The 18,580-nt window shown below is 44.4% G+C and overlaps 1 protein-coding gene across 21 annotated transcripts in view; it reads right to left on the reverse strand.

Annotated features, from left to right (window-relative positions):
* The window catches only part of ABI2 (abl interactor 2), a 630,778-nt gene extending 627,647 nt beyond the window's left edge, over positions 1–3,131 (reverse strand). For 17 of the 21 annotated variants that reach the window (XM_069226020.1, XM_069226013.1, XM_069226006.1 and 14 more), the window contains exon 1: positions 2,897–3,131. In XM_069226020.1, the coding sequence (XP_069082121.1) occupies positions 2,897–3,013 (117 nt within the window). In that variant the 5' untranslated portion in view covers positions 3,014–3,131. The remainder of the gene's footprint in view (positions 1–2,896) is intronic. The other 4 variants (XM_069226019.1, XM_069226011.1, XM_069226016.1 and 1 more) reach the window with 1 other exon arrangement.
* Positions 3,132–18,580: the final 15,449 nt, after the last annotated feature.

Here is an 18,580-nt window from a genome sequence, read left to right on the forward strand (position 1 = left end):
GCCGAATTCCAGAGGCAGCTGGTAACTGTTTAATTGAAACCGGAGCACCCACATTTCTGAAAAAAAAACATATTGAACAAATCGTATGAGCCCTATCAAGCATAATCACCAACGTGGACAGAAAGGCTCAGGCCTTGCCCTCCTTCGCACTGTGCATTGAAGCTGGCATAAAAAATACAAAATATCCACATAATAACACAAGCATAAACAAACCAAATAAAAGGAAAGTGCTTACGATAACCAAAATGCTCATTCTTTTTTTCTATGACACCACAGACTATGTTCTCAATGCAATTATAAAACACACGGCAAAAAATAAACTTAACAACTAGCACTTTAAAAAATATATATTCGACACGCGTCAGTAATGAAAGAAGAAAGGAGGACGAGCACCTTAAAAAAATTCAGAACAGATGGTGTTATTTATCAAAAAATGCAAAGAAAGTTGTGAAGTCCCAAGTAATTCAGGAATGGGCGTGTATCTACACTAAATGTAACGTGTTTGTCTCTGTAAATGGGGTGATTTTTTGATACACTAAGTTAATTACTTTCCAATCAAGGGTATTTTTTATAGCCGGTAGGAGAATGTATCCACTAGCAATATAATCAACAATAGCATGCAAATGTAGACATGAACTTCTTTCAGGGCACAGGTGGATATTTATATAGAAACTCCCAACTTAAGCCTCACGTTTCATACGCTATGTTTGAAGTAATTGTTTGAACAATTATCAGTATTATTTAAAGAAGACTATTAACAACAGTTGCTTTGTTACACAAATTCTGTACCCCTTGTCCTAGACAAACAGCATGGTTTATTTCCTCCACCAACAGAATATTGCAACCAGCACAGGTGGTGGTGGGGGATAAGTTGAGATCAGAGATACCTTCGAAGCAGTGATACACTGCCCCAGTATATAAAGTATTTAAATCAGATCACAGATTTTTATATGAAACTTTGGTTTCAATAGTGATCCTGCCTGGTCATCTGTTATCTTAAAAGGCAAATGCCTTGTCATCTTATTTTAATGAGAGGAAGGGAAGGTAAAACACTACCATCACCCATTTCTCTCAACACTCTCCCCCCCCTTACATACATACACACACACTTTCTTTAGCTATGGAATATCTAGCACTCATAGGATTGAGTCCTGTATACCCTAATGAGAGGGGTTACCACTGCCATCCTTCTATATCCCTAAGGTGTGGGTTGAAGTCTCCGTGTTAATCTGTTTTCTTCAAGAGGGGTCCTTCTGCTCATTTATAAGTCATTTCAGAGTCGGAAAGGACCCCCATATTCAACCTTCTGCTGAAGTCATAAAGGTTCTCTGCATTGTCAGTTTATCCAGGCGCTCAAGAGGGGGGGGGGGGGGGGAGGGGTAACTGTGCGGTATCCTTTTCCTGGGCACAACTCCCTACCACTTCACTCTAAATAGGAGTTAAGAATTTTTCCATATACCATTGCCTTATTTCATTGTCGAAAAGTGTCTTTACATTCGTACATTTCCATGGCGGGGGCTTTTCGTGCATCCTTTCACGATAGAAATCTTCCTATGTTTCCCCTTGGGTGTATACTCCCATGATTCTGCAATTCTATTTGGGGCATACACACATATACACACACTATATAAGTATACTTCCACCCAACCTGAAGAAAACACTTATCACTAAGGGACACTGTTTGGCCCGCCAAATGAAGTTATTCCCCCTTATATCCGGATGATCTTTCTACTGTTTCTTTAGGTGAGAGATATATATATATATATATATATATATATATACACACACACACACACACACACACACTGTATTAATATTCGCCCCCCCCCCTTTCCTTAGACCAAGTAATGTCTCCCCCTCCCTCCTGTCCTGAAAAAAGCTGCTGAGAGAGGCTTTCTATCTCGAGGAAAACTACTTTCACCTCAGAACCCAAACTGGCAGCTCACACCTACCTTACCCAAAAGGAGGTCCTCCCACCCTATCCCTTGATGGCAGCGCCCCCTTTCTAAGGAGAGAGGAGTTTCCTGGGAACTCCTGTCTTCCTTCTTGATTCGAGGACTATAATCACCTCGACTGAGTAAAGATTCCTTACTCTGCCAACACAAGTGGAAGTGGTCGTTCCTATTCGATCTTATCCATTTAAAAAATGTAGAGAGGTAACGACCAACGAATGTTTCTCAGACACTACCGCGAATCCTTCATTTCCAGTGGGTATTCCTTACATAAAATTATTCCAGATGGGTCATATGAGAAGAAAAGTTGTCAAATTGTAAGGAAAGATTAATTAAGATCAAGGCCGAACTCTCCATATAGATATTTCTGCTTAGCCTTGATAAAGGGTTCTGCCCGGTACTGAGAAGACGGAAGAGCTTTCAGTCATTACGCGCTCACGCCCCTTTTTGGGTCCTGAATACTCCTCCGAATATTTCTCACCACCCTAGGAGGCAATGCAACCCCAGCCTGCAAGCCCCTAAAATTTAGCTTGAGGGATTCGCCCTAGACTCCCTAGGGACACCCCGCCCCCTTGTCATTTTCTGAAGGAAATACCTTACTAATCTGACCCTATCATAACGTGAATTCTCGCTTTCCTATCGAAGGCTTTCCTCCTTGAAGGCGGCCACTTGACTTTCTTTCCCATGGTATTTCTCCCTGCCCGCCCCCTCAAACGCCCCTTAACCCCCATCCCCGCCTCGGGACAGATGTATGGTGGACAGGAGTGTAGATGTGAAATTTGAGCCCCTCAGTAGTTCGTGCCTTCAGATCAGCTTATCCCTTTCCTACCCGAGTATGCCTGTCCGCCTATTCTGAGATGAGCTACGGGTTCCCTAGTCCACCCCAGCCCTTTCGAGAGGGTATTTGTATTGTATATTCAACAACACATGCGTCTTTCCCTCACCTGTACATAGTTGTTTTCGCAATAGTCTGCAACCCGCTCAAGGTTAGTGTAGCTATCCAGCAGGGCCCGGCGCCCGCCGGGGATCTCCTCCTCCAAGAGCATCTGCAGCTCCGCCATCTTCACATCCTGGGGACCGCTACCAGACTGCGGCGGCCGCGCGAGCCAGTAACCAGTCTGGAAGAAGGTAGATGAGGCCCAGCGCCACCAGGGGGCGCTCTACAAATCACGAGAAAAAGAAGAGTGCAAGGCTGCGTCAGCGCCGCTAGAGGGTCTGGAAAAAGAGACAGCAGGCGTCACTGCGCGTGCCCAGTACAAGCTTCGACCGCCGGTGAGAAACGGGAGAAAAACTGGAAGCCACACGCCGCCAACACATCATTCAGAACGTTTTCTGCGCCAAACCACGTGTGTATAGCCACAGTATGTCACATCGGCAGCCATGCTGTGATCAGGCAGTGCGTCCGTTGCATTGCACAGTACGAAGGGAAGAGTGGTTTAAGACGGCGTTGCCTGATCCAAACATAGCCGCTGTCATCAGCATGGAATGTGGACAGGCGCAGTAGAGCTAGCAAACAGATCAATTGAAACGACTGCTTTTGCGGGTAGTTTAGCAAGGTTAAGCTCCGCCCACGCATTGGCCCCGCTCTGTTGCCAAGCAACAAGAAACAGCCATGCTGGCTCTGTGCACTAGCCAATCTTTGTAATACTAACGGGGTGACTAGTGCAGAACGATCTATCAAGATCTATCAAGTCTCTCAAATCACGCTCATTTGTAGGGTGACAGCCTCCGTCACATTGTATTCACTGTACTGATATGCAGACCACCTACAGTTAAATACTAGGTGCCCATCATACCTGAAAACTGATATCATCCATGTTCATATATGCGGCAAACAATTGGGATCCCATGGGGGAGAGATGCCTCTGTAAAATAAGTGGGAATAATTATTTCCCCATTAACTTGTCCCACTTGCCAAAATTCGATGACCAAAATAACGCAGGAATGTTTAATTAAAAAACTACATATTAGCATAATGATGACGTCTCCAGAAATGGATTCGCACAGCCTTTACATTGAAAACAATACAGTAGGAAATCGCATTACCTGCAATGTAATATGGATCAGAGGAACCCATCATTGTCAAAGTCACTAGGTTTTGACTAGTGAGCTATTGGACATGCCAGCTATTGGCTTGTCGATGTTTTAGCCCTGTTGCTCAGCAGTCCGGCTGCTGTGCACCTGGGTAGCATGGCTGAAAGTTTTTTTTTTAAAAAAAGACTATGACTCCTCCAGGAGAGGGAGGCAGAAAGCACCTCAGAGGGAGGAAGGTCATGCAACATGAGGGTATAGATGTCTCCCACCAACGCTCCCACAAGTAATAAAAGAAAACGCTATGACCCAGCCGTCCTGCCCCACTCCGTTCCTTGCCCCTTCCCATCCTGCATTGTTGCTTACTCCTTAATCCCACATTGTTGCTTGCCCTCTACACCCACCTCACCACCTCGGGTCATTGCTTGCCCCCTCCCAGCTCACCCCGTGTTGTTGCTCGTTAACTCCAGCCTCATCCGGTATTGTTGCTTGGCCTCTTCCACTAGAAGAAAAAGTAATTGCAGCTTGGCTGAAAGTTTTAAAAAGAAAAGCACTATGACGTGGTCAGCGCTGGCCGTTGTTATGTGCCAGCAAAGAGGGTGAGTGCTAGACCACGCAGCACCTCTTAAATGAGTAACCACACAGGCTCTGTATTATGGGTTACTGGCCAAAAGACCTTGACCCTCGGCTTGGCTACTTTTATTGCTTTTGGCTGTGACTTCCTAGTCATTTCTCGATTCTTGTAGGCAGTATAGAGGAGGATCCAGTGAAGAGGGGAACCAGTGGTTTGTGGTCCATATAGACTGTGAATGGTTGGCCTTACAAGTAAATATGAAAATGGCAGCAGCCCCAGTGTACCGCAATGACCTCTTTTTCAATATGAGAAAAGCGTTGCTCGGTCTCAGTCAGGGCATGACTGGTGTTTGCCACGGGGGCCCACTCACTATTGGATGGATTGTCTCTGTGATAATACAGCCGCTAAACCAGTGGGGCTTGCATCTATGGATAGTCCCGACTCCCAGCTGGAGTCAAAGAAGACCAATTTGATGTCAACGGATAGGGTTCATTTGGGTGCTTGGAATGCTTCTTCCTGGTAAGGTGCCCAGCTCCACATGGCATTGGCCGTAGTCAATTCTCGAAGTGGGGCAGTTAGGGCTGTCAAGTTCTGGATAAAGCAATACATGACCATGCCCAAAAAGCTGCACACTCCGAAGACCAGTGCTGATTAGATGTTGTGAACCTTTGCGGGATCTGGCATGACCCCCTCTTCCAGGAAACGCTATCAAAAGAATGTGATCTCCTTCTGAAGAAATGCATATTTCTCTTTGAGGAGCGTGAGACCACTGTCTTTTAGACTTTGAAAAGTCAGAGAAGGTCAAGATGTGCCTCCAGTGCCGGTACATGTACCAGAATGTCATCACTGACATTTATGACGCTGGTGAGGCCAGCCAAAACCCCTCTGATTGTGTCCCGCTGACCTGGACACACCAAAACAAAGGCATTTGTACCTCTGCAAACCTACATGGGTGGAAAAAGTAGTGATCGTTCTAGATTCTGGGGCATGCATTAACCGTGGTACCCTGCACGGAGGTCCATTTTAGAAAACCATCTGGAGTCGCTGACTTCAGCAACAATGTCATCAACAGTGGGCATGAGATGTCTTTCACGTCTGATGGCCAGATTGGGTAGGTGCATATTGACCCAAATTCTGACCACCCCCGGCTGCTTGGGTCTCCGTGCCACCACGATTGGGGACACCCAGGGCGAAGGACAGTAGAACCTTCTCAATGATGTCTGCTTGTTCCAATTTCTGCAGTTCAGCTTATCCCATGGGGCATAGGTGAAAGGCTACCCTCTGATGCTTCAGTGCGACAGGTTGGATAGAGTCATCATTGTGCTGAAGTATCAGACGGTCTTTATGACCTCCTATGTCTTCAAATAGAGATGCAAATTCAGCTACAAGGTCGTCCACGCTTCCTAAGTGGATGCTGAAAGCAAAAGCAACAAGTTGGAGACAGTCTGCCGTCCGACAGCTTAACAAGCATTCCAGAACCAACTTTGGTCACATACTTTGGCACGAGTCGAGTGAGACTCAGGTTCGATTTCTGCAGTGAACAGGCTGGCCAGTGGGAGTAGTGTGGATGATCCATATGTGAAAACTTGGATGGGTCATAAGATTAATTGAAAAGTGAGTTTCTTTAGGACATCCTGTGCCAAAATATTAATCGAAGCTCCTGTGTCAATTAACACCGGCAATCAATGGCCTGCCAGGAGAATGTTGCACTTGGATATGCGCCTCCGCGGATGTCCGCCCAGTTGTAGTGCATGGATGAGGCGAACAGCTCCCTTAGGGTCATCACTGAGGGAGACTGCATTGCGTTGATTGCTTTGGGTTTCTGCCCTTTTTTTGGTGTGGAAGAACAACATACTTTGGCAAAGTGGTTAGATTTGTTGCATGTCGAGCACAGTTTTCCGTGAGCGGGGCAGGGTCCTTGGTGTGGATCTGACCCTCCTTATCCATAACATGTCTTGGGAGTCGAGCTGGGTTTGAGACATGGTTTCTTTTAATCTGTACTCACTGCATTGACTGGCTCTGTCTTCACCTGGTGTTGTAGAGCAGCTTCCATATGTGCAACTCAAACTTTGGAGTGCTCCTTGTTGTGATCCATCATCAGTATATCATTCATTGACATCCTTGGAACTTGGAGAATGTTCTCTCTGAGCTTGAGGGAAGAGCAGCCCTGGGCTCATGAATCTCATAATTGGCATCAGGCAGAGTACAGGTGCTGGCCAAGTGTTTTAAGGTGAGCATAAAAAGTGTCCACTGATTCTTCAGGTAGCTGATGGGCCTGGCACAACAAAAACCTCTCAGTCGAGATTTGCGAAGGGCTCAAAGTGAGCAGTCAAAGCCTGTTTTAACATAGCGTAGGTGTATTGAGGACCATCATCGACAACAGACTTCCCAAATTTGTGAATGGCTGCTCCTCCCAAATGTAATAGCCTGGGGCGCCATCAATTGTTTTCCAGGCCCACTGTCGCAAAATAGGTCTCCAGCTGCTTGACGCAGACCTTCCATCTTGCTGCTTGAGCGGGTAGTGGCCAATCCACCACAAACAGTTCCAGTGCAAGTATGGAGGCCATGAGAATGACAGCAGCGGGCTGGTGTAGACAGCGTCGGGGTCATACCACTGACCATTGTGAAGATGACTTCAACCGTTGATGGCGCAGTAGGGGAGAGGCCGTTGTAGAAGGGTGAGAGACGGCACCAAAACACACAGTGGTGTAGTCCTAGAGCGTGATGCACTACTCCCAGGAGTGCTGGAGCCTGGACAGCCGATGGCCAGCGCAGAGGAGTGGGGGCCCAATATCCTATAGGCTGGGTAGGTGTGCCTGAAGTGGAAACCAATCTAGGTGCTATAGGCGCAAGCAGTAGGTGGCAGATACACCTCGCATGACTCACCAGACAGCTAGATGATGTGCAGAAAAGCAGGTTAGAAAAAGGTGCTCCACGCCTTCAGAATAGCACCAAGGCAGGGGAAAACCCGTGCAGTATCCGGTGTGTAAACACTCCTCCTGTGAGGCCCTGAGATCCTGGGGCAATACAGAGCCACAGTGCAAACTCAGGAGTCCTTGACAGGCGTCCCTCTCATGAATGCCAGAGCCTCTCACTTCAATTTGGCCCCTGGAAAATGAATGGCTGGTGAGGAGCACAGCCACGGGGACATGTTGCAGGCAGGAGGCCATGGGAGCAAGACAGAACACACCACTCCACACTCTGCATTCACTTAAACGCATGCATGTACAGCAAAGTGCAATGTGCGGTCAGAACAGGAGCAGGCTCGCACTGCTGGGGCAGGCCTCTCAGCAGGAACAGGCCTCAGCAGCAAGAGAAACAGGAGATGCTCTGCGGCCATAATGGACAGTGGCGAGGACTGCAGAGTAACAGGGAACACTCTGCAGGTCACCAACGAGCGCGTAGCAGTGACTGAATCCAGGAGCAGGAGCGCAAATGTGGGCAGACAATTACCCTCTGGTCGCCAGTTTGTTATGTGCCAGCAAAGAGGGTGAGTGATAGGCCATGAGGTGCCTCTTAAATTAATAGCCACACAATATATGTATTGTATTATCGGTGTTGGAAAATGGGTTATTGGTAGGGCAGGTAGGTACCTACACCTAGCAACAAGCCACAAACCTCCACAAAAGTACAGTTAGGTCTCAGTAAATTAATCCCAGCTCTACCCTTGGTAGCTTAGCATCGAGCGTCAAGGCTTAACTTAGGAGACAAAGTGTAAAGCATTCAAATATCACAAAACAGTAATTAAATAAAACACAGGAAACAGTTTAAAAATCCAAAACCAATTTATAAAAATAGCTTATATTTTTATCTTTAAAATGACACAAAAACGATTAAAATCGGTTCAGGGGAACCGGAGATATGAATTTTTAAAGTATTATTATTTTCTAGCGCTCAGAAACGAAAAGCGCCAATCGGGTCATCTGGTTGCACCAGGACCGGGGCAAAGTCAAACTTTCAGGCCGACCGCGATGGAGCCCTGCTCGGCTACAAGTCGCGGGAGGCCTCGGTTAAAAAGTTACCTTCTGACTTAGTCTCTTTTTCGATGTTTTTCTTCCCCGGGACGAACCTGCCAGTTGGATCCGACCTCCTGGAGCCCTTGTCCGGATACGCGAAGTCGGTTTCCTCGGTGGTGATTTTTACCTTCGGACTTAGTCGTTTTTTCGAGATGAAAATCCTTCGACCGGGGTAAACCTGGATCTTGATCCGACGTCCGTGGAGCCCTTCTCGGATACGATGGCTGGAAGGTCCCGGTCAACTTTTTACGTTCGGACTTAGTCTTTTTTTCGGATGTTTTTCTTGACCGGGACGAACCACGAAGTCAGGCCGGGTCGCGGTTGAGGCAAGCCGGCTAGAATTTCCGCGTCGAGTCGGTCACTTTATGGAGCTTTTTTCTAAAATTTCTCCAATCTTTTCCAAACTTCTGGGGCTTCACCCAGATGTTCTTTTAAGGTTCTTTTGGGGTCCACAGCTCACCCCAAGGGTCCAGAAGTTCTGTGATGGTCCTTGGGAAGTGCGGACTTCAACTCCCAGAGTGCACCTGGCGCAAACTCCTTTTTGGCCACTGGACAGTGGTCAGCTGGTCACTTTTTCAGGAGTTGGTGCAGGGGACTCTGGTTAGCAATTTTTCACCTGTAGCAAACAGGGAGTCCCTCCTTGAACCAGTGGAAGCCAGGCAAAGTCCTTCTTGTGGTGAAGCCCAAGTGTGCAGCTGGTGCAGTCTTTCTGAGTGCAGGGTCCAGGTGCAGGCCAGGGGTCCAGCAGGGCAGTCCTTCTTCTTCTTGTAGTTCTTTCTTCTTGAAATTTGGTGGGGATCTGAGGCGTGGGTGCAGGTCTGCCAGTTTTATCCTTGCTCCTGGGTGAAAAGCAGGGGGGCCCTGGTCCTCCAATCAGGGACAGGGTCGTCCCCCTGTGATGACCACTTCCTGGGAAGTGTGGCAAAAATCCATCCCAGAAGGCAATAGTCTCTAAAAATCCAAAATGGATGAATCTGATTTTTGGAGGAGAGATCTGGCTGAACCCACCCACTGGTGTGGCTAAAAATCATAAACACACCCCTCTCCTGCCCTCTCCTAATCTAATCAAGGGGGCACCTAGCTGTCTGGGGTTGCAGGATGTGGGGGTGTTGCTGGGTGCTCCAGATGTCCTTCCCTGCCTTTGAAGACCAGTTTGGCAGCCCTCCCCCTTCCTGCTTCCCCATCTGCTGAGGGGAGATTCTCTCCCCCAAGCACATTCCTTTGTGTAAAGCCAGGCCACTTCACACCTCATAAAAGTGGCCTGGCAGAAGCTGCTGCAGGCTGGCCAATCAGAGCACAGCAGCAAAAACAATGCAGAGCTGAAATTGGCAACTTTTTAGGTAAAGTCTAAACTTTTTACCTGCACTAGTTATATTAAATCCAACAACTGGAAGTTGTGGGATTTATTATAACAATCAATTTGATACCAAATTCTTGGTATGTAACATTTAAGGAGACTTTAAAATTAAAAATAAAGTCTGCCCATTCTAGCCTATGAAGGCCATTTACTTCAATGAGGGAAAAACGAATTTGGCTGTTTTTACCTCACCAGGGCTTATAAATCTATTTTTATAAAGTCCCTGCTTATAGTTACATGGCACCCAGCCCTAGGGGCACATAGGGCACACCTTAGGGGTGACTTATATGTAAAAATAAGGTAGTTTAAAACTTTGGAAGTACCTTTAATTCCAAAGTCGAATTTGCATATAACTTTAATTTAAAAGCAGCCAGCAAGGCAGGCTTGCTTTTAAAATGACACTGGGCACCTCAGCAATGCACCTAGGTGTGCACCACCTATGCTGTGGTCCCTAAACCTACATGCCCTACCATATACTAGGGACTTATAGGTAGGTTAACTTAGCCAATTATAATTAGCCTAATTTGCATATCCATTTTACACAGAGCACTGGCCCTGGGACTGGTAAGCAGTACCCAGGGCACAGCCAAGAGTCAGTAACCACCAGTACCTATCCAGAAAGAGTGGGGGTGATCAGGCAAAAAAAAAGGACTTTCCTACAATCGGTATATGTAATGTATTATCGGTTACTGGCAGTGCTTTAAATGGGCCGGTACTGTCCGGTACTGAGTACCGGCACTTTTTTATTTTGAGAGGGAGAGTACCGGCACATCTCAAGAAAAACGTAATACTTTTAATTGGAGAGTACCGGCACTTCTCGGAAACAAGCAGGTTCTGCACTTTCATTTTTCAATTTCAAGCACTGGTTACTGGTCAAAAGACCTTGATCCTGGGTCCCGGCTACTTTTATTGCTTTTGGCCATGACGTCACGTCCCGCCCAGAGGGTGTAGAATCGCACTTTTAGCACTGCAGGGAAGTGCTGGCAGCCTCCACAAGCATCACAGGTACAGTGGAAGACTGGGGGATGAAGTCTCACTCTAGCAAGCGAGTGTCTGGCGTCCCTGCAGTTAATAATTCATGGAGTTGATCCATCTTTAGATTTCATTGGTGTTGCAACTTGTCAAGAGCAGGCCTTCTTGGCGACAGGTGTAGTGTCTTCTTGGTGAATAGGAACAGCCTACTATCTCTAGTAGCAAACGCAGACAGCAGAATGAAAGTGGGAGTATAGAAATGTGTGAGAAATAATATCCGGCGGTAAGGAAAAAACTGGAGACCTGAAAAACCTTCCAACTGTCCAGGCGAAGCAGCAAAGCAAACCGCAAGGCATAAACAAAGTAGGAAATACAGAAGGTGGAGATTCCATGATTCCAAGAACCTTGATAACAGCAGCTGTGTACAAGAAGTCTCATGAGTGATGTAAAGTACCAGCCAGATTTTCAAGCGCAGGTCTCTTGGCAACGCTTGGATTGTCTTCCTGGTTCAAAGAAAAGGCCTCTTAATCTCCAGAGGCAGTGCCGGAACCTACATTTAAACAGGAAGTCTAGCAATGCTCAAGGAAATACTCCAGATAGAAGGAGAAAAAAACTAGCGACCTGAAGAAGCCTTCTAGCCTACTAGGCAAAGCAACAGGGCCACAAGGACGGGGAATAGCAACAGAAACTGGAGAGAACACAGAGTCCACGAAATCCAGTGAGCACGCTGTGATTCAAAAACAATTACGATGCAACTGGATTAACAGTGGAGCTCCTTTTATACTGGAGAACAGGACATTACATCATTCCAAATATTTGGCCACTGGACTTCAACCCCCAGCCTGCCACTGTACCTGTGACGCTTGTGGGAGCAGCCAGCACTTCCCTGCACTGCTAAAAGCGTGAGTCTGCACCTGCTGCGCGAGACGCCAGACACTAGCTTGCTGGGTGGGATGTCACTCCCCAGCCTGCCATTGTACTAACATGCTTGTGGGGGCGGTCAGCATTTGCCTGCAGCTCTAAAAGCATGAGTTGATGTCAGGGGCTCACAGCTGCCACGTCAGATTACAGATATTGATACTATTCTAGTACCAAATCCTTGTGTTTTCAATGATGAATTGACAGTTGACACTAACAGTACTCTGATTGACCGACAGACCCACATGGATCCACCCCCACCCAAGAAAATCTAAAACTTTTGATAAGAAAACCACTGTGCGCTCAAAAAAGGCAGACCGACAAAAAGGTTGGCAAGAAGGCTGAGTCTATAAGGATCTGCTCTGGAAGTGGGGGTCAGGGACACTGCGGGGAAGTTCCAAGCTATGCTTCCCTCATAGCTGCTTTTGAGGATGCTTTGACCAAATCCCTAGCACCCGTTAGCCGCTATTAGGTACATAGATGCCTCTCTAAACACTTTGATCAAGCAAGCCAGGTCGCGAATGCGGAAATAGCTAACACTTCACAACCTCGGATATCATCTGATCCCGTGTGTTGGAACAAATGCTGTATTAAAGGGTGGTCCCTTGGGGGCTGATTTAAATCGGATCTGTGGTGGCCCTGCTAACTCCCTTTCAAACACTCATAAAAGGAGAGTTCAACCCTGCATCCCTCTTGGTTAAAAGATAAATTGCAAAACACTTAAACAACCAAGAGTAGTACTAACAAAACGTACTTCAGATCTCGGAATCTGGACCGCACCATAACCAGCAGGGCCCTTCAACTGCCACCAGATGCTAAAACCCTGGGGATAGTTCTAAATAATGTTCCAACCCTAAAGCCCAATTCTGAAGAAGATAACAACCAGCTGAATAATAAAGTTGTGACTGGCTGACTAAGTTGTCAGTCATTTAGCTGTGAGTTCATAGCCTGCAACATCATCACAAGGGTCTATTGGGTTGGCCCCACGCCAAAAATGGAACAAGGGGATTGTATAGTTATTAACTTCAGACATGAACATATTGTAAGGTCCTGCTAGAAAGGTTATCTTCAAAGCATCCTTCCCATGACTGTATTATGGCTGTCCCATTGGGTTACTTTTATAAACCATCTGGCACAAACCATTTTGATTCTTTTGCCAGGGATCCTTGCGTTTACAGTATCTTTAAAATCCAACGTACAATCGTTTTTCCCCCCGGATCATGTTGACTGACTCACTTATGCAGGTCTGCCATCCGCAACCTCCTTGTATAGTGGATACTCCAGTGCTGAAAGTCAACTCAGTGGAGGATATATCACCCCATCCTTTCAGCTGCTCTATCACCGATGATGGTTTGACAGAGCCTTTGCTGAATAACACCATGTGAAGTTTGCCACTACAAGCCCTTAGCCAGCCAAGTTCACTAACAAAACTGCTGATTCTGTTTTGATTGACTCTGTAGACTTTATGGCAGGGGTTGCCACATATTTTTAAAGCCTAACTCTTAATTAATTTGCATGTTTTGGAACATAGCAGGTCTTTCCAGCAAAATGGATGAAGTAGATTGGTATGATGCAATCAAGAATTATAGTATTGTGTGTCTTCAAAAGGCTTGGTTTTTGTGAGCATATATTTGTAAATGGGTTTACTCCAGCTATGGCCTCCAAAGGTGACATGATAAAGGGGGCATTTTAATGCTGATCTCATCCTTCTCGGGGATGACAATTTAAAAAATTTATCTCAACTCTCCTATCAGATTATTACCTGTTTGTCTAAATCTACAGAAACCCTTGTTGTAATTCATTTTTATCATCATAATGTTGTCTCTACTAGGACGGTTATTGTAGCTTCTCTTGAACAGTCACTAAATAAGATTCTTAGTGTACTTGACATGGATTTTATTATAATCTGGGGGGATTTTAATTATAGATTGTGACTTGTGTACTGCTCATAATTGGAACATTCTCTCTCAGGACCTAAAAGAAGCCACCCCTTTGTCACGTTTCAGGCAATCTCTGAAAACTTTGCTGTTCAATCATGATTAGTTTTATTGGCTGTTTAATCACTGGTCACTGGTAAGTGCCAAAAGGCCTTCGGGTATAAGTTACACTCTTTAAATTCCAATCAAATCAAAACAAAAAGCCTTGTCATTTATAAATATACAGTGGCCAAGAAGGGTTGTCTCCATCTTGCCTTCATAGACCTCATTTCAGATTTTGACTGGGTGAACGGGGGAAGCTGTGGCTTAAAATGCTTAACATGGGTATAGACGAGGTGCTAGTCTCTTTTTTGGCCAGGTTATATGAAGATGTAGCTGACCGTATAAGATATGGTAAGAGAGAGGAATGTACTGACACAGTTAGAATGGGTGCAGAAACATGGTGTGAGGCAGGTGTGTGTGTTGGCACCATTTCTTTTTTGACTTTATATTAATGACTTAGATGTTTGGTTGAAAAATCGAGAAGCTGACACACCCATGGTGGATACGTAGAGACTTACGGCTCTGCTTTATGCTGATGACTGCATTCTGATTTCAAGGACAGGCAAAGATCTTCATCAATTGTTGGAAAAATTTGTCTCCTTCATAGATGATGCGGGTTTAAGGACTAATTCGGCCAAGTACCACATGATGATTGTGGGGAATGTATGTTATGTTTTGCGGCCATATTAGGTATATGGAGAAAAGCTCTTTGAAGTTCAGTCCTTCACCTGTCTGGGTGTCCCTTTTATTGGTAAGGGCAACGGATCATATCTAATTAAGGCTATAAGCCTACGGTTTCATCAGGCCTTTTTTTGATTTGTGAGGAAGTTCGGCTCCAAAGCTCAGGATGGCATGTTTACCATTTACGAGGTGCATTTTCACTTCACTCTAACGTAAGGGGCTGGAGTATAGGGCTATTGTGACATTTTGAATTTGTAATCCAAAGAAAATGTGTTTTTGAGACAGCTCCTGACCCTACCTAATAACCTTCCTGGTTATTTATGTCAGACAGAATTAGGCCTCTGTCCATTGAAAGACTCTATCAGAGTTGCCTCTATAATGCTATGGCATTCAATATGGCGTAAACAAGAGACTGTGCTTAATCTTGAGATGATTATTGATTGTCTGTTTCTTGATCATGCATCCAGTATTCCATGGCTTAGTTTTGTGAGAGACCTATTTGTTGCACTAGAAAGATCTGATGGTTTTGATAGTCCTGAGACACCAATTGAAGTCTGATCTCCTTGATTTGCAGAAAAAATGTAGCAAGGCCCCTTTCAAGGGTACGAGAAGGGTAGAGGGGTATCTACCACGGGTCACTGCGGAGCATATTGAACCTTATGTACGGTTTCCTTTTTGGTCTCCCCAAAGAAGTTATTTGGTGAGATTTAGGTTCAATATTGCTAGTTTTTTAGTATTTTACCCCAGTAAAGTTTATTCTGACTCCGATCTTGAACCTTGCCCGTGTGATTCAAGTACTACACAGTCTAAGTTACATTTTGTACCCTTTTGTAACGTACCCTTGTTGAGAAGCTTGAACATCAGAAGCTGCAGATCAGCCTTGCTTCATCTACAGCTCTTACAAACAGAATATGTATGCCTGATGATTTATACATGTATTCGTTCAGCTGTGAAATTAAGAAACCTTGTAGGGAAGTAGTTTAGCAAGCTTTCTGGAAATTTCTATGTGCCTTGTTTTCAATATATTTGCACATGACCATAACCCTGACATTTTATTTATATTTATTAGTATGCATTAGCATAGTACATTGTGGTATTTTCTACCCAGGAATGTTCCTGCTTTCTGCACTGTCTCTGGGTCATTACTGTGTGTGTTTTCTAAATATATTATGCACATTACACTTTTGCATAATTGTTATTATTTTTTTATATGGTTGTTTTTAACCAAATAAAGATGTTTCTGATCTGATCTCAGTGCAGTAAACAAGTTGACATTCCACGTCCAAAGCTTTCCCATCGAAAATTCTTCCTTACACCACTCTCTTGCTGTCTTGAAACAAGGTTCTTTGGATCCTCCTCTTGCTGGTTTGGTAGACTTTAAATCTGAACAGAATTTTAGGAAACTAAAGGCCCTTTTGGACACTTGTCAGGTGTATTTCACCTTAAAACCCCATATTTATGCTAGCAATAGATCAAAGGTGGGGTTTATGATGAGTAATAAGACTGGCAATGCCTTGGCCTGGGCTGTGTCCTTAGTTTCTGATGCCAGTCTACTTCTGGACAATGTCCAGCTCTCCTTACAGAATTCAAAGAAATGTTTGATCATCAAGGTCCATAGTAGTCCAACCAAGAGGAGATTTTAGAACTCAACCAACGCTCCATGGATTTGCATATTTTCGTCTCCAAGTTCAAAGGTTTAGTTAGAGAGATTACCAGGTCTCACTCCGCCTTGTTCACTTTATTCTGAAAAAGGTTGATTGTCGAATTGTAGGCCGAATTTCCTAGAGTTGCGAGACCACCGTCCCTACAATAACGTTTTCAGCTAACCATCCAAATTGATAGTTGCCTTCAGGAAAGATGTATGGAACGCCATAAACAATCTTAGTAAAACCCCTTCAAAGGTCTAAATTTAAGATACCATTTAAGCCTTCTGATCATGAAGACAAGCCCATGTAAGTGACCTTTACTAAAGGTCCTTTGACTGAGGAAGAAAAGTTGAGATGACATAAGCAAGGGGTCAGTTTGTACTGCGATCAGAAAGGTAATCTTCTGAGCGCCTTCTCCGTGCGTCCTGTACATCAACCTAAGGACTTAAGAAACTACAAAGCTTGCCCCTCGTGCAAAGAATAAAGAAGAGTGTTAATCGGACACCACTGCTTCCGCCTCTGAAATCCTCTGGGTTTGTCCTACTGCAAGAACAATTTCAGATTCAGTCACAATGTCTCTCTGGCCCTGTTCTTGTGGACTGTGGAGCCTTGGTATATGCTTCAAGAAAATCTCCAAACTTACCCCTCCAATCAGAAACATACTTAAAAAGAACAAGTCCTTTCAGTGAAATCATAGTGCCACCTTAGCCTTCGAAAGGCTTAATCTGATGCTTCCAAGCCCTTTATTCTTAAGACAATGCCTCAGAGCAAGCTACAGGAGCTGTTTTCATTCAGCTCGGTCAAGATGCAGAAGAGCATCCTTTTGCCTTTTTCTCTGGAAAATTCTCCAAAGCAGAAAGGAATTATTCTGTTCTGGAAAATAATTTCTTGATATAAAATTAGATTTTTAAAGATGAAGACATTTTTTTTACTTAGAGCTCAATTTCAAGTAATAGTCCACATCGAGCACAGAAATCTTCAAGACCTCCAACAGGCTGAATGCAGAAATAGTGGGCAAGCCTGCTGGGCATTCTTCAATAATTTTACTTTTTCCTTACCTACATTCCTGATTCAGAAAATGTTCTTGCAGACTCCTTATCTAGATGGTATCCTAAACAAGAGAATTCCAGGACCATAGATAGACCAGTGTCACTCAAGCCTTAGTTTCTGCAGCTATCTCTAAATTTCTTTAGTCAGTTCATCCTAAAAACAATTTCACTTCCATGACCCAGAAAAACATTTTCCTCGATTTTAGATAAAGAATACAAATTGTCTGATTTTTGTCAAGAAAGGCTCATGCTTCACCTTTGCCATGATTCAGCAATCTCCAGAAAAAGAGGCTGAAAATTCACTGAATAATTATTCTGAAGGACGTTCTGATGGCCATATCTTCACCATGATATCACAAGATATATCAAGTCATGTGAGGCATTTTCCCAAAAAATATCTGAACCACAAAGAGAAGCAGGATTATCAACACCTGAGATTCCCTCTAGCATTTAGGAAGTCATCTCTACTGACTACATAATAGATTTGCCTCTATCTGAGAAATGCTACACAATAATGCTCCACAATAATGGTATACTAAAATGACTCCTTTCTTCTCTTCTTCCCAAATTACAAACTGCATCAGAACTGGCTCTGATTTTCTACTCTATCACATTTTGACTGCAAGGATTACCCTTGAAAATTATATTGATCATGGACCTCAATATGTCTGTACATTTTGTAAATCCCTATGTCATAAACTTGGCATCTATAGGACACTAACTACTGACTTTCACCCTCAAACTAATGGCAAAACGTAAAGGTTAAATTAAACCCTGAAAAAATTCATTTCTGCTACTCAAGACAAATAGAAGACTCTCATATCTGCAGCTGAGTTTGCTGACAATAACACAACCCATACTTCAAAAGGGTTCTCTCCATGTGCATTTACATGATTTCACCCTCAAGCTTTTCCTGGTTCCCTAGAAACAGATGACCTGCTACTTGCAGTTCAAAATTAATTGGAAAGATTAAAGAAGTGTGAAGTGAAATTAATTCAGAATTTCAGGCCTCTAGGTTGAAACGAAGAAACAGGCTAAGCAGCAAAAGTGACCAGCTCATACATATAAGATAGGAAGCATTATTTGGTTATACTCCATCAATTTACCTCTTTCAATCTGTATATCTAAGTTTTCTCCTAGGTATTAGGGCCCTTTTGAAGTTTCCATGATCATTATTGCTGTCACTGTAAGATTCAAGCTTCTCCTGTCTTTAATGGTTCATCCTTCCTTTCATGTCTCCCATGTAAAGCCCTATTTTCGTCGTAAAGGACCTCAGGTTAAGAAAAGACCCAATCCCACTCACTGATGGGTAACCTCAGTATGAAGTTCAGGAGATCTATGATCTCTGTTATTGTTCCTGGAAACCAGCTGAACATGCCAATGCCCCCTTTTGGTTAAACATTTC

Source organism: Pleurodeles waltl, chromosome 3_1 (assembly GCF_031143425.1).
Source record: "Pleurodeles waltl isolate 20211129_DDA chromosome 3_1, aPleWal1.hap1.20221129, whole genome shotgun sequence".
NCBI lineage: Eukaryota > Metazoa > Chordata > Amphibia > Caudata > Salamandridae > Pleurodeles > Pleurodeles waltl.